At 35.6% G+C, this 20,937-nt stretch overlaps 2 protein-coding genes across 2 annotated transcripts; one reads left to right on the top strand and one right to left on the bottom strand.

Annotated features, from left to right (window-relative positions):
• Positions 1 to 1,197: 1,197 nt before the first annotated feature.
• On the top strand, positions 1,198 to 6,528 carry LOC132632494 (uncharacterized). Its single transcript, XM_060348456.1, has 8 exons — positions 1,198 to 1,950; positions 4,003 to 4,173; positions 4,360 to 4,458; positions 4,551 to 4,652; positions 4,742 to 4,816; positions 5,063 to 5,152; positions 5,257 to 5,601; positions 6,093 to 6,528. Exons 1-8 carry the CDS (start codon positions 1,423 to 1,425, stop codon positions 6,366 to 6,368), a joined length of 1,686 nt encoding a protein of 561 aa, XP_060204439.1. The 5' UTR covers positions 1,198 to 1,422; the 3' UTR covers positions 6,369 to 6,528.
• Positions 6,529 to 6,915: 387 nt separating this feature from the next.
• Positions 6,916 to 10,313, bottom strand: LOC132634174 (lysine histidine transporter 2-like). Its single transcript, XM_060350469.1, has 7 exons — positions 10,028 to 10,313; positions 8,895 to 9,278; positions 7,967 to 8,360; positions 7,694 to 7,799; positions 7,513 to 7,604; positions 7,320 to 7,388; positions 6,916 to 7,224 (listed from the first exon to the last, which is right to left on the bottom strand). The coding sequence occupies exons 1-7, from the start codon at positions 10,213 to 10,215 to the stop codon at positions 7,126 to 7,128; spliced, it is 1,332 nt and encodes a 443-aa protein (XP_060206452.1). The 5' UTR covers positions 10,216 to 10,313; the 3' UTR covers positions 6,916 to 7,125.
• Positions 10,314 to 20,937: the final 10,624 nt, after the last annotated feature.

Raw genomic sequence — 20,937 nt, forward strand, 5'->3', positions numbered from 1 at the left:
GCGTCACCCGCCCCAAAAATCTTGTTTAAAGTAGCTTACACATGTAATTATATTATATGGAATAATAATACTCAGGCTTAATACCTAGATGGACCCTTAAACTTGACATGTTTTGTAAGATAGGCATATAAACTTATAAGGTGACCAGATAGACACTTAAACTTACTCAAAGTGTATTTTTCAAGTTTTTCAGTTATTTTGAAAACAAAAACTATATTTTTCAAACACTCATAATTTTCATGGCCAAACAAGCCCTAAATATATCACAAAATATTTTTTTTAAAATGCAAAAATAAGGCAAACGCATATACATGAGACTATAAATGTGCACTTAAACCAATAAATACTCGCTAATCGCAATTTTGCAGCTTTCAATTAACTCGGATTTTTTTTTTACACGTGAATAATTAAAAAACAATAACTTTAACCAATAAAAATCCTTAAAAAAAGAAATTTCAAATTAAGAAATTTCTAAGTTCAGTATTTCAAGTGTAAAAGAAATTTCAAATTAAGAAAACTGTAAAGCCGAGAAGAAAATCCTTAAAAAAAAGAAATTTCTTAATTTGAAATTTCTTTTTTTAAGGATTTTTATTGGTTAAAGTTATTGTTTTTTAATTATTCAAGTGTAAAAAAAAATCCGAGTTAATTGAAAGCTGCAAAATTGCGATTAGCGAGTATTTATTGGTTTAAGTGCACATTTATAGTCTCATGTATATGCGTTTGCCTTATTTTTGCATTTTAAAAAAAATATTTTGTGATATATTTAGGGCTTGTTTGGCCATGAAAATTGTGAGTGTTTGAAAAATATAGTTTTTGTTTTCAAAACAATTGAAAAACTTGAAAAATACACTTTGAGTAAGTTTAAGTGTCTATCTGGTCACCTTATAAGTTTATATGCCTATCTTACAAAACATGCCAAGTTTAAGGGTCCATCTGGGTATTAAGCCTAATACTCAGTACTGACATTTCTTGGTCAAACTTATATATTAGTTGGTCAAATATCACAATAGGATATAAGATTACACTTAAAGGTGTAAAAACGTGGGATAACAATATAATTGCAATTCAATTAATTACTAGATTCTCAAATATTACTCCTTTCCGTGTTTTCCGTCTGTTTATTGTAAATTATTGTGAATTAATAAATTAATAATGACACAATATCTTATTTAATGTGGACTAATAAGTCATTCTAACTGTTTCCATTTCAAATTTTCTCCTATTTCGATACCTCCGCCAAATCTTCTTCTTCATTCTTCCCAATCACATTACTCTCTCTCTCTCTCATCTCTCTGAGCTGTTTCATCAATACAACAGCATTTAACTCCATTCTCCAGAAATCCCCTCCCAAATTCAAACCCTAACTATTAAACAATTGATATTTTTCTACCAAAATCGTTTTTGAATGGTTCTTCATTACTGATGGCGTCATCAGCGTTCAAATCGACGACTCGGAGAACCACCTTAGGTGGAAGTGACGGCTCCTCCGGCAACAACTCCAGTAACAACAAAGCTCATCGCCGTTCCAGGAGTCTCAGCCGAGTTGCCCACGGTCCACGGCGCTATGAGGAGCCGGAGTCTACACCGGCTGACTTAGGGTACAATGCAGGTCCACGTGGCAAATTCGTAAATACGACTAGAGGATCAGGAGTTCCTGAAATCAGCCTTGATGATCTCGCTATTGAATTCTTCTCTCAGGAAGAGGAGAGAGAAAACAGTGACCGTAGTAGTTTAGGAAGGCGTGCGTCGATTGGGCATTGGGCGAGTGAAACGGCGTCGTCGAGGAGGCGTGGTAGGTCAGTATCGAGGCAGGGTTCGAAAGGCGTCACTGCTGGTGATAGGAAGAGCGTTGCTGCTGATCGTTCACGGAGTAAGGTAGCCACGTCAGATGCTAGTTCGAGAAGGAGGAGGTCGGTTTCTGCTGTTCGATATCAGATTAGCGATTCCGAGGTGACTTTTCTTTACCTTTTCGTTCGTTCAAAACTTTGATTAGGGAGTAGAACTGGAGTATACCTCTACACGGTTCAAGCAATTTCCGATAGCTGAGACTTGTAGCTTATGGATTTTATGTAGGTTTATGTTATTGTAAATTGACTACTGAACTTCACTTAATTAAATTTTTCGGGAATGAACATTTCAATGTATTTCTCCAAAAAGACTGCTAAACTAGCAGCCTCCTTCCTACCTTTACAAGGTAGGGCTAAGGTCTGCGTACACTCTACCCTCCCCATACCCCGCTTGGTGAGATTATATTGGGTATGTTGTTGTAAACTGCTAAACTAGGAGCATTTCAACTTTGGAAACTATTTATATGGATGTCTTTCACTTCTCTTGCTCGCTTTATTAGTTTTTGTGTGTGGGTGGATTTGGGGGTTGGGAGGGGAGGGGGGTGTGTGATGAATTTAGCTCCAATGGACTATGTAATAGTAGTATATAAATTTTCTTTTACTGTTCAGAAGAACGAAAATGTAATATGCAAATCTATAAACGCATAAATATATGAAACCAAATTGGCTATGACATATACACTTTCTGAAGTCCAAGAAAGAAGGATCCTTATTCACCAAAACTGCTTTTGTTGGGTACATGCTACTGGGTTAGACTATAATTTATCAATGATAAAGACAGCGTGAGTGAATTCCTTCAATGTATAATTGCCCTGTATCATGAAAGAGAAACAGTGCATGAAATCCTATAACAAGAAACTAACAAATGGAATTTTTAGTGCTTGTAAAAATAACGAAAAATTAAATTAAGTTGGCATGCCGTCATTTATTAGGTCTATATTTGTACATTATACCCTATTTTATGGGGAAATTTCTTCAAAGGTAACGGTCACCCCCTTTAATTTATTTATTAGTTTCTACCCTAAATCTCAGATGTGTATGCAACTTAGGATGTTTGCCATTGTGTGAGTGTAATACCATTAACTAAATAAAAAGTTGTGAGGGTAATGTTTTCTTCCAAAAACTTTGAACTTTTCATAACTTCAGTTAAGAAGTTGGGATTGCAAGTGCTTTGGAAGGTAGAAATAGCTGAAAACAAAAAAATAAATGCTTGACTTCTAGCAATACATTATCTTTGCCGTGCATCTCTCAAATGGTATTCTGTCACCTTCGGAAGTGTTTTTCTTGTTACTGGGTTCCAATAGAGACATAAAAAGTAGGAGACTTCTTTTAATTTGTTAAGTTTTGGTGAATTGAGTTATCCGTTACATGTGTCCGTGGGAGGTAGCCGGTGGAGTAATCGACATGTGAGCAAGCTATCACCGTCCAAAAAAAGTGTTTTTCCTCTTACTCTGTTTATAGTGCTGTTTCTTCTGATGTAAGTTCTCTCTGGCGAATTATCAGTGACTCAGCGTTACGTTTTGTTGTGAAAAGAATAAGAGGGAGTTAACAGTGGTTTTAAGTGTTGAAATTGGATTGCAATTATATACACTATTCGGAGAGTGGTATTATTGTCCTATTGGATTGGATGAGTATAAAAGTGAAACTATATGTGGTGTGTAACATCTCCTAGTTTCTCGTGTTATTCTGCAGACTTAATGAATCTTTTAGGCTATAAAAGTCGTACTAATTCATGATGTCCTCCATCTTTAATAATTTCAGTTCTTACTATTCAAGTTTCTGATTAATTTAAAGGAGGAGCTGACTCTGACACAATTAGTTCTGTGATAAATCTCACCTCGACTTAAATGTCCCAGTTCTTTCTTTTACTAAGAAAAGGTCTCTATCTCCAAACAGTGATGGGGCATACCATAATAGGTTATAAAAATTTCAATACTGATTGAAAAGACACTAGAGTGAAATGCAACTCCTGGCACATGTACATGTTATATGGGTGTATTTCCAGAAAGCTTTGGGTTGTTTTAAGTATTCATTATTAATGAGTTCTTAAGATCACTGTTTAAAAATAAGAAATAAGATAAAGACAAAGGTATCAGCAAATAAAATGTGCAGTGAGGGCACTTTTTGATCAAGAATTTTCTTTATTTTATGACAGAGTGATGCAGATCATTATCGAAATTCCAGCAGCCAAATGGACATTAAGAAGAACCAGAGCAACAGAATTAGTGACTTTCCTTCATCACTGAAGCCAACAGCTGTAAATAATCCACAATTAAAGAGGTCTTTTAGCCAAAAAGACATGTCACTGTCACATGATGGCTACTCTGTAAGCCACAACAATTTATGGTTGCTTCCTTTAAGTTGTAGGGAACTTATTGGGTTAATGTATCATTTCTCACAAACATCATAGTTGCTTTTGCCTGTTGTTGTCATAATGTTCTGCTTTTTTTGTATATCATTACATGTCTTCTTGCAATGTTACTAATTTATGCACCTCTTTCAATCATATTAGAGTCACTCTTCTGCCTTGACTGATGATGACACAAAGGATGCTCGTACCGGTAAAAATAGCATCGAGAAAACCATTCGAGCAGTTTATGCGCAGAAAAAGGTTTACTTGTTTTTCTGTTGAAGTAGTACACTCTGACTTTTTCTTATGCCTTATCGGTTTGACTCTTTACACATTATATTATTGTTCTTCAGGGTGAGCACCCAACTGGGGATGTTGTGAATGGTGAACTGTACGAAGCAATGAGAAAAGAACTCAGGCATGCTGTTGAAGAAATCAAAACTGAACTTGAACAAGTGTGTGGTTTATGTGTTCCATGAAATAAGAAAAACTTACTTCCGCACAGTTTATGAGCTAGCTTACTATTTTATGTTGACTCATGCAGACCATGGGGAAGAAAACTAGTGGCTCCAAGTCAGGTCATGTGGCCAGAAAGAATTATGTAACGAAATTGGAGCAGGTAAGTTTTGTCCATGCTTTCATTTTCCCGTTTTGTTGCACATAGGGTTGAAGTCTTCTTTGGTAATCACTATTTATGCGGTCTTTCTCTCAGTCTAATACTTTTGCCTCCTTTTGCACCGTGGTTCTGATTCTTCTTTGGCAATCACTATGTTATGTGATTTAATTCTCGGAAATTGAATGCCTTAACTCTCTTTAATATTAAAGTTAGAAGCGTAAGCAAGATCTTCTTGATGAAATTCTGCAGGAAGACCAGAGAGGTAGGGATCGACGGATTGTCAAAGATCTTCCTGATACAAAAAATTCTGCTGCTGGGCAGAAACAACCACGTAGAAAGGTCCCTCCCTTTTTTAGTTGAGCGATCAATTTATGACTTTCTTGATTGGCTTTTATTCGCCTCTGTAATAGATCCGTTATAACTAGCTTTTTACAAATTTCCAGAGAAGCAATGATAGAAGCAGGACATCAACACAATTGAATGAGGAGGCAGAGAAGTTTTTTGAGGATTTCATTGCAAATATAGAAGATACAGATTTTTCTTCATTTGATGGAGAAAGAAGTGATGCTAGTTCCACATTAGGAGGAATAGCTAAGCCAAGGGATAGTATAACTTATGGGGAAGCTGTTAATCAGAGTCCAGCAGGATCTAATTGTCATCCTGTGGGAACGGATGGGGTTATCTTACCCTGGTTACAGTGGGAGACAAGCAATGATGGTTCTTTCACTCCCACAAAAGAAATGCAAACTCCTGTTAGTAGGAAAACGTCAATATGTGATGCAAGACAGGTAAAGTGATACTTTGTTTTCCTCTAATAGAATTAAATTTTGCATGCTTGTGTTGTGACATCTAAAAAATTAGGTGCTGCTTGTGGTATGGGATACTAGCAAGTGCGCTCTTGATTGGATAACATCGTCTCTGATACTTATTAGGTTTATGAACTAGGTTTAGCTATATTTGCCAGATGATTGGAATCTTTTAGGAATTAATTTCTTTGGTTGGCTTTAAGTGGTCAAACTAGGAGGATGTTGGCTCACTCTGGTCCGTTGAGGAAGTACCTCTCATTTTGCCTAAAACGGCTAGACATTAAACGAATTCCTTTATTTAACACAAATGGCTGGAAGTTGCTTTTCCCGCCGTGCCATTAGTTTTGCGTTTACATGTGCACTTTGGTAGTGTGGTAGCCATATAAGTTGTACTTCTCTAGTATTAGAAATCTCATTCTTTTCCCTTATTTATGATATCTAGTGTAACTTGGCCCCAACTTTCCTTTTTGTAGGACATCACCTCCCCTCAGAATGATAGTAGTTATTCCATCAGCAGCCATGGGAGTTGGAGCCCAGCAATTCTGCAGAGTCAACAGAAGAATAGAGCAATCTATACGATTGAAGATGGGGGAAACATATCCGGAGAACTTGAAAGTAGCCAAAGTTCAGGATTTGATATGGCGGAATATAACAAGCTTAAACGAAATGAAGAGCTGTTGTTTGAAAGGTACAGAGAACGAAATAGAATTAGTTCAGGTGGTCTTTTACTTTGTGGTCATTTTCTCTAGTGCTGATACTCATTTGCAGCTAGTAAAGTATATAACTTGAGCAATTTAGTCGGAGTACCAAAAATTTACATGTAGTCAGTCTTGGAGTTGGAATACACTCCATCTTGGGTTTTGGTCGGTAACTTAATAATGATTGGACACGCCAAGTCACCAACCACGAGCATCCTGTCCATTGTCCTTGCAATTCTGGAAGATTATCCTTCCCGATTCATGTTTTTTCTGATCAATGCTTTTATATAGAACATACTTATGACGGGCAAATTACCCCCCCAAAAAATCTTCCATATACAAGTGAGACCTCTTTGTAAGTTGTGTATTCTAATAAGAGTAGTTATTCAGAAGAATCCAATGGTTCTTGAAAACAACTTAATATTAAACTTCATATCAATGTGAATTAAACCTTCAAAGTCTTGCCCAATTAGTTAAACCTTCAATGTCATCCGGATATGAAATCAATGGGCATTGATCTTAACTGATGCAAAGTCGCTCAACAGAGAAAATAATCAAAATGTAATGTGTAATAACCAAGAATATAAGTTGCCGCAAAGTCGCTGAAATAGTTGATCTTAAATAATCATATATGTATCTACAAATGGAAGCTGTTTTACGTAACAGCCAAATATCAATCAAATTTCCACCAAGAACGATGGTCTGATATGGAGTATTAAACTAAATATTAATACAGCAATAAAACTATATAGCTAGACATCTAAAATATCGTCTGCCAAATACTTAATTTGTGACGAGAACCCTTCAATCAAGAATAGAACTTGTAACCCTTGGCTTGCAGTATGATTTGCCTCAAGGCACCAATGGGAGCTAAAATCATAAGAAGAACACCAAGTATGATGCATATCTGCGTAAAAAAATGAAAACACAATATAGTTTTAGCAATACAACCAATAAAGTTTACCAATTTCTCAAAGGAGTTTGCAAATTTATGTAACATACCCAATTTGTGAACCAAGAGAACCCAAATCTTTTAGGTTTGTAGATGGCTAGCCACATGATACAAGGCAGCTGAAACAACCAAGAAAAGGCATGTCAAATATTTGGTTCTGTAGCCCGTCATAAATATTATTTTAGTTATGTGACATTTTTTACATGAGATTATGTAAAAATAACACGAAGATCTTTGGCTTACAAAGTAGGTAGTAGGAGCAAATGCAAATCCTCCGAAGAAGCTAAGTAAGCCACCAAAGAATGGGAATGTTACTGCAAGGAACATTGTAAGGGCTGCACAACACGCAAAATAAGAAAAACATAAGTGATGGATATATTGAGCAAGTAATCAACATAAAAATAGTGGAATAATGGTGACATACCAACATAACTAGTCCGAACAATTCCTCGTAGCAGTTTAGTTGGACTGAAGTTCCTTTGCTTCACCAAGTAAGATTCAATCATGTCAAACACGCCCATAGCAAACACCTAAAAACATCAAGCAAACAAAGTCTCAGATTTGAGATAAAAAGACTTGATAAAGGGCGATTCTCCTTTTAGTGACTCTACACAGTGCGAGTGTCCGAATTAATCAGACTAGTGAATTTCAAATGTCGAATGATTAAAAAGTACAAGGGTAATTAATGAAGTTTGACCTGATAGCTTCCAATAACATGAATGACAACAAAGGCGTTAGCCATGATAATAAGCCAAGCAGGTTTCTGTAGGGAGATCAAGATGTTGTCCTGCACGCTATTTCCAAAAACTGCATAACCAACAAAAGCCACAGGAAAGTAACACATAGCCACGACGATGTAAGCAATAATGACTCCTTTCATCATGGGTTTCTTGGACGGTTTCTCAGGAGTTGAAGGCATAGTGGCTTGAATTTCCAAGACCACATTGTGGCCAGCAAATGCAAAAGCAACATCCCCCAAAGCACTCAAGAATCCAAACACTCTTCCTGTGCTTGTTGAAGCCCTTGGACTGTAATCAACCTCTGGAGCTATTCCTTTGTGTACTGATGCTCCCCAACCTATGGTTGAATAACTGCACAATGAAAAAAATAATCAATCTCTATTAGTAGACCTGCTAAAGCACCAAACTATAGCGTACTTAATGCCACCCAGAGATGTTTTTAGATCTTGCATTGAGAAATCTCCTTTTTCTATATATGTATGATAAGATGCATATATAGTTAAGGGTTGCTTAGAATACCATATTGTATGAGGTAATCCATCTTATTTTTAAGGTTAATAACCTCACTTATTATTGACATTTACATGTCATTATCTTGGCAATAATCTGGTTGTGTAAAAATTCTTTTACTACTGGATATTCTGTAGGAACAAATTGTTATTCTTTTCCTCTATTGTCAAGTGAATAAAAATCTTAAAAGAATTATGTTTGTATGTATATTGAAAGTGTAAAGAACTCGTATACTATCATTGAAATCTTACCTATTTTTCAGACTATCTATCAGTCTCATCGCATTAGTTAGATGACCCAATAGTATAAAACTCATAGAAATTATAGTGAAACTTAAAAAAAAAAAAAAAAAAAAAAACAGTCAAGTGAAAGAACCTGAGAGACATGACAGCAGCAAGGAAGGAGACTATAGCGATGGAGTTGAAATTGGGACAAAATGAAAGGACGAACTGAACAGCGCTGAACATCATGATGAAATAGGTGGTCTTCAAAGGCCTGCAACCAGGACAAGCAGTCTCATAAATCTTCTGGAGAGATTTTCCACCTGTGACCATGTACACTATGTTCACTCCAACTTCCACCATGAGTTGCTGAGGAACCACAATCCACAGCCCGAGCTTTTCCCCAAAAGCCTCCTGGCCCAACTCGTGGTATCTATCCAATCTTTTACCTGGCACCATCTCATGCATCTCCACCATTTGCCATAAGGTGTATAGTGTTATCACCCATGATAGTACCATTACTGTGGCTCCAGCACCCCTGTTATAAATATTGTATATAAGAAATTAATACTCCGCTTAGAAAACATATTTATGTAGCAATTTGGAAGTAGCAATAAGCAGCGCAGCACTTCATGCTAAAGAAGTACATACACAGTACAAGGAAAGAAAGGTGCATCTTTATTGAAAGTATTTTTGCGTCTACTGTTTATGGTGTAAGATATTTAATTTATAATAAGTTAATTATAACAAATTATATGATAAATACACAAGGCCAGATATAAAGTACACTGTATAGTGTAAAAATTAATGACACATGCACTTGGAAGAATCAAATTAGTAAGTAAACAAGCTACACCAAATTTTTATGTATCTGCTAGATTAATATATTGTTAGTGTTAAAACACTTGAAGAATCAGATCAGTAAATTAAACAAGCTATACTTAATTTATATGAATCTAATGATCTGCTCGATATATATGAACGCTAAGTACCACAGAGAATAAAATTAGTAAACAAGCTGTCAAATATATACAAGTGTCAAAACGATGATATGTTCAATTTTATCTGCCACGCCAAATCAAATAGTACTATACATATATATGTATGTTGTCCGTTTATTACAAACAAACAAACAAAGTAATTAACCCTTGCATGGAAAAGGAACAAAACTGAACGTCATAGTTTGAATCGAAAACAATGAATTAAGTTGAACGCACAATATAATATCTATGCGATCCTGACCTCTAGGCATATAGAGTGAAAAAGTAGTAGAGACACGTAACATACCAGCCCAACTGAGACATGGCATAAGGGAGGCCAAGAACACCAGCACCAACCATAGCCGTGACATTGTGAAAAGCGGAATAATACCACTTTGCATTCCTTGATGATGTGATGGGGAGCCAATCGTTAATACTAGTATTTTTGCTTCCTTCCTGAGACGATGATTCTCTCTTGTTCCCCAGTTCTGACATACTGATTGATCTCAATCTTTTCCTTTTGTTTTCTTCTTCTCAATCTCAATTTTCTGATTACTTCCTTAGCTTGTTAGACGATTGAGCAAAAGATGTTGTTCTCATGAATATATAAGTTTGAAAGTGGGAAGAGCGTGTGACCCCTCTTTTTTTATAATAAGGAAAAAGAGTTCGTTTCCTTTTAGAATTCTAACTGGATTATTGCATGACCTTTTTGCGTTTCTGTTTTATTGTTATAAGATAGTATTAAAAGTTGTTCGCATTCTATCCAAACTCTGCCGCTTTCATTACTTTGGATTAGACATATAAAGATGCTCATACTCGGAGTGGGATACTACACTCCGACCTCTCTATAACAACGCTGGCATATAACAGCACCTCTCTATAGGAGTCAACTTTTTTCGGAACCGATTTTTTATGTTATATTTTACTTCTCTATAGCAGTATTTCACCTATAACAGCAACAACCAACTTTATAACAGTACGCCCTTTGTAAAATTACCCCCCATATAACAACTATCTTCTTTTTTTGGTAATATAATATTTACCATCTTTAAAAAAATAGAATATCTATGATTACCAATAATAAGTGTAGAGATTTTGAAAAAATATTTGATCATTTCATACACTATTACAACAAAAAAATATTATATGAATATATATATTTTCATCATTAAATGATTTTCCTTCGTTATACAAAGTGTGATTAAGCTTAGAATTTAGCAATTAAAAATGAAAATTATATTTTATGTATCCTTTTTGCCTATAACAGCTAAATATTATTTAAATGACAATGCTGTTATAGGTGTATAACAACTGAAAAATTTCGGACCCAACGATGCTGTTATAGAGAGGTTTGACTGTATATAAATTTAATATTTTTATTGTTTTTTGCCAAAAAATACGCTTCATGCAAATAATTACGGTTAGAATTAACTAGCTAACACGCTTAATGGAAAATCTATATTTAGATAAAAATAAGATCAGTAATTTCCTATGTATATTATTTATTATAAATTTTAAGACGTATAATATTGGCGGCAAGTAGTAAACAAAAATAAAATAAAAATCGGAACCTACCAATACACCCTATATATTCTTCCCAAAATACCTTATCCACAGGGATAAAATCAGCAACACACTTTATAATTTCGGAGACATCATACTCTCAGGTTTGGCTTCGCCACACAAACCTCTTCTGTAGTTTATGATATTACGCTTAACTCCTTTATTATAATTTCCTTGTACAAATTTTAGCCTATTTAGTATTACTTTTTAAGAAATTGTTATATACTAATTTGCGCTCTTTAATATAGTATTGTTTTTGTTTTATGAATTTCGCAAACACTTTTTCTGAAATATCCTTTAAGAGTAAAAATTATATATGACAGGTGAATGAGATAGTAGGCAATAAGAGTTTAATCATGATCATAACATATTGAATAAGAACTCAAGGTTTTCTTGCTCGAGGGAAATGGCATTGCCGCATTGGAAACCCCACACGAATTAGCACAGAACTAAGTAAATCATCTAACTGTTACCAAGGAAAATATGGTGGGATGATTAGAACACTCAAACATAGTTAGTTCTAGTTTCTAATAGTTTCATTTGAATTAAAATAGGATGTTAACTTTCTTGAGTACTCCTATAAGATATCTAGAAAATAAAGATGCACCGAAAAGTTAATCACTTACTACGTACAATTTATTCAGAGATGGCAGACGGGGTAAAAGGGGAAATCTAAAAACGGATGGGCGAGGAGGGTCAAAACAATAGTTTTCATTGTCATATTATTAATTTCTTCTTCAATATTTTCTTTTGTAGTTTAAACTATCAATTGGACGTTGCATCAGGAATTTGCTGATTCCCATTACTTTGTGGCTTTCCGAAATAAGTCTCTATTATCTTTATATATTAAGAAGCAGAGATGATTTACAAGAATCTTGCAGGTGAATTTAATTTAACTGATCTGCCCTAGGCGGCACCACTATACATAACATAGAAATCACACTTGAAAAGGGTGGACGTGTTGTAACGAAAGTGATTGCAAAAGAGGAGAAATCGACCACGTTAAAATTACCTTATAGGGTGGTTCGTTTTATATATACAAAAACTGCTCACCAACAGTCAGACAAGTGGAAAATGTTGGGGTGAACCAAAAAATTTTGGTAGAGCCGAATCTAAGTGTTGGCTGGGTAATCGCCAGTATAGTTATGAAGCCTGTAGATCATCCCTATAGAGGTGTTGAAAGGGGAGCACCAATTGGTACAATGGAATCCACAACCCCCTAGGATTACCTTGCAGGAAGAAGAAGAAGGAGGAGGAACAAATATAGTGAAAATTTGATTCTTCATCGATGTAGTGAATAGAGAAAATTCGACTTTAATTCTTCATTTTTACAACACACACACACAAAAAAATAAAAAATAAAAAATAGGACAAAGCTTGTGACACGTTGACTACAAAAATTTAAATTTTATCTTTTGACCTTGAAGGTCTGGCTATGGTCTATGGGACAAGCAGGAGTCAAAAGTACAGGATCATCCATTTTTAAGGTTGTTGGGTGTGATTTCCTGACCATTTTGACATGCTATGGACATATGTCAAATAGTGAAAGTATTTGAAGTGCTTAATGACTTTGTCGAAACATTTTTGTGGAGACGAAATTATGTTCTTTGAGAAAAATCACTCTAACTTTTAATTATTATCTCTCAACCAGAAAAAAATAAAATAAAAACAGAACGCTTTGATAGGTTTTACTTCCAGGAAAGAAGGGAGATGAGCGTTTTCCTCTCTCCTCTTTATTTCTGTAATACATTTAAATAGATTTGCGAATTGTTTGTAACAAAGAAACATTATGGAGAAGATGACATTTAAAACTATCTGTAACGATGTAATATGCAAGGCATAAATGTGATAACATAATATTTTAGATACATTAATATATTTGCATTAATGATCCGGTAAAACTCCTTAATATAATTTGGTTCCTTGTTATACTTGTTCATTTTTCAAAATATTCAATCCGCATTTGTGAGATTTTCGTATACATCACATCTATGGAGATCTCAGGTTCTTAAGCTACACCTGTAACAAAAGATAAATGTAATAATTATGTTAAACACCAAAGTAATAAAATTGTTAAAACGTGGCACATAAAAATTTACCTTGAAATTATTCAAAGAAATTTGCTATGCATGATCTATAATTTTTTTAATCCATTGTCAAAATCTGGCCTGGTATGATAAAAGATAAGTTGTATTACGAAGATATAAGCATGTGAAAGACTATATTAATCAGCTTAAATTTAACTAGAATTTTATAAAAATTGATCATCGAATAAGCTACCTTTATGCTTTATTTCAATGGCAAAACACCCAAAAAGGCAGAAACACATCGTAATAAATAAAAAAATTGCAACATAGTTTGAGTCATCCGACAATTTGTTATTGAAATTCAAGGTTAATTGAGTCTCACAAAGTGGACAACATAATAAATAAAAGATGCAAAGTAAATTGATACAATTGACCTAAAATCAAGCAAGAATTTGAAAATATTAAATATAGAAACATACACCATAGAGCAACCAAATGTGAATGTAAGCAATGGAATTTTAAAAATAAAAGGAGGATAGTGAATGTAAGAATACACGACGAACCCACCAAACATGAAAGAAAACAATAATTTTTTTATTTAGTTTGGATTTTCTATACGGTGCCTTTTCAAATTTTATGAAACGATTTGGGTAATTAGTTTTCTTCATTTCAAATTTCAGTGATGGATATCTTCCAAATCTAGCTTCTTTGAAAGCCTTCTTTCGTAAATGGCGACCTCGCTTTCATCTTTTTCGCTGGATCATTCAAGATTTATATATCAAAATGTTCTATGTCTATTTTCAATGTAAAATCGAGTCAAATAAGAGGAATATGTGAATGTGAGAAAATATGATGAAGAAGAGGATCAGCAGGCATTCTTCTACATATTAAGAATGAAAGGAGCAGCAATCAGGAATGTAGAGAAATGGAAGAATTAGTAGACGAAAAGTTTGAAGATGATTTTGTTACTGCAGCAAAAAAGATTTGAACCAAGAAGTTGATAATTATTCTAGAAAGATTTGGGAGGAAAGAAATAATTAAAGCAAACGTGAGAAGAGAAAAATGTTATACCGTGATTAAACTCTTTTAATTAACAAAGTAAATCTGACCTACTAAATTATTGAGAGGACAAATGTCATAATCTTAAAGGGATAATAGAGCAACTGGACAGCTCCCCTAACAGAGGGGAGCCAAGTCCGGACTCCGGAGCAGGCCATTTGAAAGAAAGAAGGGATTTACTACATATTAAGTATTTACGATCAAGTCTCTTAGCGACTTGCCGCAACTTATAATCTAATCAAAAGGTGGTTAATTACTACATACTAGATGCGATTATTTGTCAAGTCTCTTAAACTTCTTGGCGACCTATAATCTAATTAATTAGAGGATGGTTGTTATTTGTTACACAATCTCTTAAAAATAATTAGTCAAACTTTTCAGAAAATGAGCACTTGTCTATATTTAATACTCGTACGTCGACGTTATTCTTTGTCTTTTCCATTCACATCATAAGCTTATATATCTAACTAGCTTTTGCGTGCGAGACAAGTGCATCTCGTGCGTCGCACGTGCATCCCTTGCGCTCCACGTGCATCTCATGTTAATTAGTAAAAATATTTTAAAATCACATATATATTATTGTTAAACATGTGTGTGAGGTATAAGTAAAACAGAAATTAGTGTCAGCTCAAAATGATGAAGAACGATCCTATTTCAACAGACTTGATAGTTAAACTCAAAATTGTTGGACATTTTTTAAATTTGAGACGATTGTTTCTTTGGATAATTTATTGAGCATAAGAGACTACTACTATGAACTATTTTCTAATTTAATTTAATATTTTCTTATATAAAAATTTGTATTTATCTAACTTTACTTTTAGTAACTACTGAAAAATGGGCCCCAAAATTTAGGGGCCTAAAGCCCTTAGTGGCTTCTGTATTGAGGCCACCCTGAAGAGTATATATAATCTCCTTGATATTCTACAACGGATGTGGTAGTTGTATTATTGTATTGCACACTAATAGTACTGACTTATTCGTTGGCATCCATATAATATAATTTGATTGTTGGTTCGCCTCCAAATGCAGTCGATCGATTGTTGTACTCTTAACTCGATGTAGTCGCTTGTATTTCTCTTTGCATGCAATAAGGCACCCATCCATCGTGATTACTGTTAATTTGTGCTCCACGATCGCGAAGTAAAGAGTTTTACCCACTACCGCGTTCACAATTCTGAGAAGATAAGTCTTCCCATGTCCAGTACTATCTTCAAAGTTCTTGTCCATTAAATAAGAATAAGAAAAATTAATTTGATTTAATGTAAATAATACCACAACAAAGTTTTTTCTTAGTATTACGTAATTATATGTACCATTAGTTGAACAAGGATAAAAATCTCCAGGCTGACCGTTTATAGTGAAAGCATCAGAATTCATGATCTTGCCGCCAGAGGCAACATATTCAAGTACAATCTCCTTTAGATCCTTCTTCCACCATTCACCTATGAATCAAACAACACCAAAGAAAAAAAGGTATGTTAAAGACTAAAATTAATTTATGGAATTATGAGTGTGTATCCTGTTTAGTCACTAATATATAATATACACACTTATAAAAAATGATGGGAATATTGGCATGAGGATCGGGAAAAGGATTAGGACGAGTAGTTCCTGTTGAGATGCTCAATCGAGCTTAATCAAACAACAATGGCGGAGAAATAAGGAGAAGCCCTAACGGGTTAGAGAAGAGAGAGAAAGTCAGATAATGAAATGAACTTCTTGTTGTTGTCATTCCCAAAATATTTGTGTATATACAAAATATGAGACTAAAGTGAATTAAAATAACACAGTAAAGAAATATAATTGGGCCGGGTCATGCTTAAGTGATTGGGCCTTCTGTGTTGGTCTTCACACCCCCCCCCCCCCCCTCAAGCTGGAGGGTGGGGACACACCCAACTTGGATAAGATGCCATGATGGATTGCACCAGGAAGAGGTTTCGTCATAATATCAGCCAACTGATCAGCAGTGGAGATGTAGTGTAAGGTGATCAATCCAGATGACAAACATTCACGAACATAGTGGCAATCAATCTCGATGTGTTTGGTACGCTCATGGAAGACTGGATTCTTGGCCATGTGTATGGCAGATTGACTATCACAAAAAATAGGAACAGGATCAGGAATATGCAATCCAAGATCAGCCAGCAGCCTGACAAGCCATGAAAGTTCAGCAACCACTTTTCGAAGAGCTCTATACTCAGCCTCGGCAGATGATAAGGAAATAGTGGGTTGTTTCTTGCTTTTCCAAGACACAGGACTGCCACCCAAGTTGATAAAGTAACCAGAAACAGATTTGCGAGAGATGGAGCAAGCAGCCCAGTCAGAATCTGAGTATGCTTGAAGAGAAAAATCAGAGATACTGGAAAGCAAAATACCCTGATCTGGACTGTGGGAGAGATATCGAAGAACATGCAAAGCAGCCATCATATGTGGGACTTGGGGCTGCTGGAGAAACTGACTTAAGTGTTGGACAGAGAAGGCAATATCAGGCCTTGTATGTTGAAGAAAATTGAGCTTGCCAACCAGCCTTCTATATACACTAGGATCAGAGAGAGGTTCCCCTATGTCCAAATTGAGCTTGGTAGAAGGATCCAAGGGAGTAATCACTGGGGAAAAATGATGGCAGTTGAACTCGCGTAACAAATCAGTGGTATACTTAGTTTGACTCATAAAATATCCAGCAGAAGTAGGAGTTATTTCCAGGCCAAGAAAGTAATGCACATTACCCAAATCCTTGATTTTGAATTGAGCATCCAAAAATTGCTTCAAGGAATTAAGCTCAACTAGATCATCCCCAGCCAGGAGAATGTCATCAACATACACGGCCAACACTATCAGGGAACCAGAGGACTGCTTTGTAAATAAAGAATAATCATTCAAACTAGAAGTGTAACCTCGTGAAATCAAGGCCTCGGACAGTTTGGAAAACCACTGTCTAGAAGCCTGTCTAAGACTATATAATGATTTGCGAAGCTTGCAAGCCAAGGGGACAGTAGAAGTGTTGGAGGAAGAAACAGTAAGACCAGGTGGGATCTTCATATAAACCTCTTCATGGAGATCACCATAAAGGAAAGCATTATTCACATCTAATTGGAAAACAGTCAAACCCTTTTTAACAGCAAGAGTGAGTAAGCATTTGATAGTTGTAAGTTTGATGACAGGTGAAAAAGTCTCAGTGAAGTCAATGCCCTCTTTTTGTGTGTCCCCCCTAATGACAAGGCGAGTCTTGTATCTTTCAATAGAACCATCAGCCCTCTGCTTAATCTTGTAAACCCATTTACAGGGGATGGCCTTTTTGTAAGAGGGGAGAGGGAAAATATCCCAGGTGTGATTTGCATCTAGGGCCTGAAATTCTTTCAACATAGCTTCTTGCCAAGCAGGCTGAGAGGCAGCCTGTTGATAAAACTGAGGTTCATGTACATGAAGAGCATTACCGGGAACCTTGGATGGACCAGAAACTGAAGAGCATATATAATCAGAAAGGTAAGATGGTTGGGACTTGGTTCTGGTAGAAGCCCTAGGTGGAGGGACAGGAGGAACAATGGGAGGTTGAGTTGGTAAAACTGGAAATCCAGGAGGGAAAACAGGTGTAGTTTGTGTAGGAGGAGATGAAGAAGCTGGAGGTTGTGATGTGGGAGGTGAAAAAGGAGCTTGAGGGTGAACTGGAGCATAGGATTTGGGTGGGGAATCCACAAATAGAGGAGCAGGTGGTGGAGGGAACAGAGATGTAGAAGGGGAAGAGTAAGGGAAGATATGTTCATGAAAAATCACATCTCTAGAGTAGAAGATTGAGTGATTGTTGAGATTTAGAAGTTTGTAGCCTTTCTTACCACAAGGATAGCCTAAGAAGAGAGATTTGATTGCCCTAGGTTGAAATTTATCTCTACCAGCCTTAGGAGAGGTGGCAAAACAGAGACAACCAAAGGATCTAAGGTGGTCATAAGTAGGTGGAAGATGATGAAGTTTTTCAAAGGGAGAGATCTGGTTTAGCACAGAGGAAGGCATTCTATTTATTAAGTATGTGGCAGTAAGGACACAATCACCCCAATATTTGAGAGGAAGGTTTGATTGAAAAAGTAAAGCTCTAGCCACTTCAAGAAGATGTTTGTGTTTCCTTTCTACAACCCCATTTTGTTGTGGGGTGTGTGGAATGGTAGTTTGATGAAGTATCCCTTTGCTGGAAAAGAAAGCAGCAGCTTCAGTGCTACTACCAAGCTCATAAGCATTGTCTGACCTAAAGGTCTGGACTTTAGATTTGAAATGGACAGTAACCATGGAGGTAAAGGCTTTGAGAACTGCAAGAGCATTGCTTTTGCAAGAAAGGAGGTGAGTCCAGGTTATTCTTGTGTAATCATCTACCAGAGTCAAAAAATACAGAAACCTATTATAAGTCCTAGTGTTATATGGTCCCCAAGTGTCTACGTGGATCAGTTGAAAAGGAGTTGTTGAGTGAATTGTGCTATCATGAAAGGGTAATCTTTGTTGCCTAGTCCTAGTGATATTCTACAACGGATGTGGTAGTTGTATTATTGTATTGCACACTAATAGTACTGACTTATTCGTTGGCATCCATATAATATAATTTGATTGTTGGTTCGCCTCCAAATGCAGTCGATCGATTGTTGTACTCTTAACTCGATGTAGTCGCTTGTATTTCTCTTTGCATGCAATAAGGCACCCATCCATAGTGATTACTGTTAATTTGTGCTCCACGATCGCGAAGTAAAGAGTTTTACCCACTGCCGCGTTCACAATTCTGAGAAGATAAGTCTTCCCATGTCCAGTACTATCTTCAAAGTTCCTGTCCATTAAATAACAATAAGAAAAATTAATTTGATTTAATGTAAATAATATCACAACAAAGTTTTTTCTTAGTATTACGTAATTATATGTACCATTAGTTGAGCAAGGATAAAAATCTCCAGGCTGACCGTTTATAGTGAAAGCATCAGAATTCATGATCTTGCCGCCAGAGGCAACATATTCAAGTACAATCTCTTTTAGATCCTTCTTCCACCATTCACCTATGAATCAAACTAAACCAAAGAAAAAAAAGGTATGTTAAAGACTAAAATAAATTTATGGAGTTATGAGTGTGTATCCTGTTTAGTCACTAATATATAATATACACACTTATAAAAAATGATGGGAATATTGGCATGAGGATCGGGAAAAGGATTAGGACGAGTAGTTCCGAGCATGGATTGGACAACATGGCACCATGAACTGTGGCGCTTTGCCATACACGAATGGCATGACACCACAATGTCCCTTCCTCATCATGAGACATTGTTATGTTCTGGCGTACTACAACGCTTGGTTGAATTAGCCATCTGTAATTTGTTTATGAGCTCGGGTACCTTCCCTCACTCTTGCAACTTTTGGAACAATAACAAATCTAACAAGCCCATACAACACTGTTTAATTTTTTCACGTGTGCCTGCACTTTAGTGATACATGACTAACTGTACACGTAAAAATTGGCTTAAATATCAGTAACGTAGGTCTGAATTTCTTTTGCCACTTTTTTTTTTTTATTATTGTTCTTCGAACTTCACCAATCCAACACACAATTCACATCAAAATCTACTCCAAATAAAAATTTGAATCATAAGTTTCATATATATATCACTAAGAACAAACCCTAATCATCAATTTATCAAAAGAACAACAAATCTAACAAACCCATTTTGCAATAATGGTGATTTGCCATTGTTTTCAAGACCCATTTACTTTAAACTCGTTTTTTTTCTATTTGGAATATATTCAAAGCATAGCATATTTCAATTGCTATAAATTCTAAAAAAACTATTGTACAACAAACAAAAAAATATTGGCAATGCATGAGAGTATGACCCCGTGAATGACATAAAACAACTCAACTTGTAGTTATTAATTAGCATTCAGTAGCCACAATCACTTTTCATCTTAAAATTTGGTATCTTATAATGAAAAAAATTGTTCTTTAAATTAGTTTCAGAACTTTTACTTCTCTTCCCTCTGACCATTTTCTCCAATTGTCCTCTCAATTTTTTCTCCCCAACACTCTTTAGGTTGGAATTTGTACATTCAACAACACTGTTTATGTTTTTGTACCCTTTCTTTCTCTCTTTTCTAGTTGCCCTTCCCCTCCTTTAAAGATCCTTTATTATCTCTTCTGTATACTCTACTAGTGAAATTGTCCTCGCTTCGCGCAGTCCCAAAATCATAGCAGCCAATATACAATCAGATAATATCTCATTACTAAAAGCTAATGACACAGTAAGATATATGCAACAAAAGAATTTAGATCATACAATTGAATGGTTTTACTGAAATGCAATGGATACGCCTCAAAATATCCTCAACTCATAAGAGTTGCTTGTACAAAGATAAACAACAACAACAACAACAACATACCCAGTGTAGTCCCATAAATGAGATCCGGAGAGGCACAGACCTTACCCCTACCTTTACGAGGTAGAGAGGTCGTTTCCGAAAGACCCCTGGCTGAAAAAAGAAGACATCAAAATATTTAGATACAAAATAAATGCAGTGAAAGATAGGAATACACACCAACTAATAG

This window comes from Lycium barbarum, chromosome 3 (genome assembly GCF_019175385.1).
Source record: "Lycium barbarum isolate Lr01 chromosome 3, ASM1917538v2, whole genome shotgun sequence".
Lineage (NCBI taxonomy): Eukaryota > Viridiplantae > Streptophyta > Magnoliopsida > Solanales > Solanaceae > Lycium > Lycium barbarum.

Bases quoted from the DNA above. Each gene is read 5' to 3' on its own strand.
- LOC132632494 (XM_060348456.1), top strand. From the start codon at position 1,423: ATGGCGTCATCAGCGTTCAAATCGACGACTCGGAGAACCACCTTAGGT. The intron at 4,817-5,062 runs GTAAGTTTTGTC...GAAATTCTGCAG, and splicing joins ATGTAACGAAATTGGAGCAG to GAAGACCAGAGAGGTAGGGA. The intron at 5,602-6,092 runs GTAAAGTGATAC...TCCTTTTTGTAG, and splicing joins CAATATGTGATGCAAGACAG to GACATCACCTCCCCTCAGAA.
- LOC132634174 (XM_060350469.1), bottom strand. From the start codon at position 10,215: ATGTCAGAACTGGGGAACAAGAGAGAATCATCGTCTCAGGAAGGAAGC. The intron at 9,279-10,027 runs GTATGTTACGTG...TATTTATAACAG, and splicing joins GCCATGTCTCAGTTGGGCTG to GGGTGCTGGAGCCACAGTAA. The intron at 7,605-7,693 runs GTATGTCACCAT...CGTGTTGTGCAG, and splicing joins TGTTCGGACTAGTTATGTTG to CCCTTACAATGTTCCTTGCA.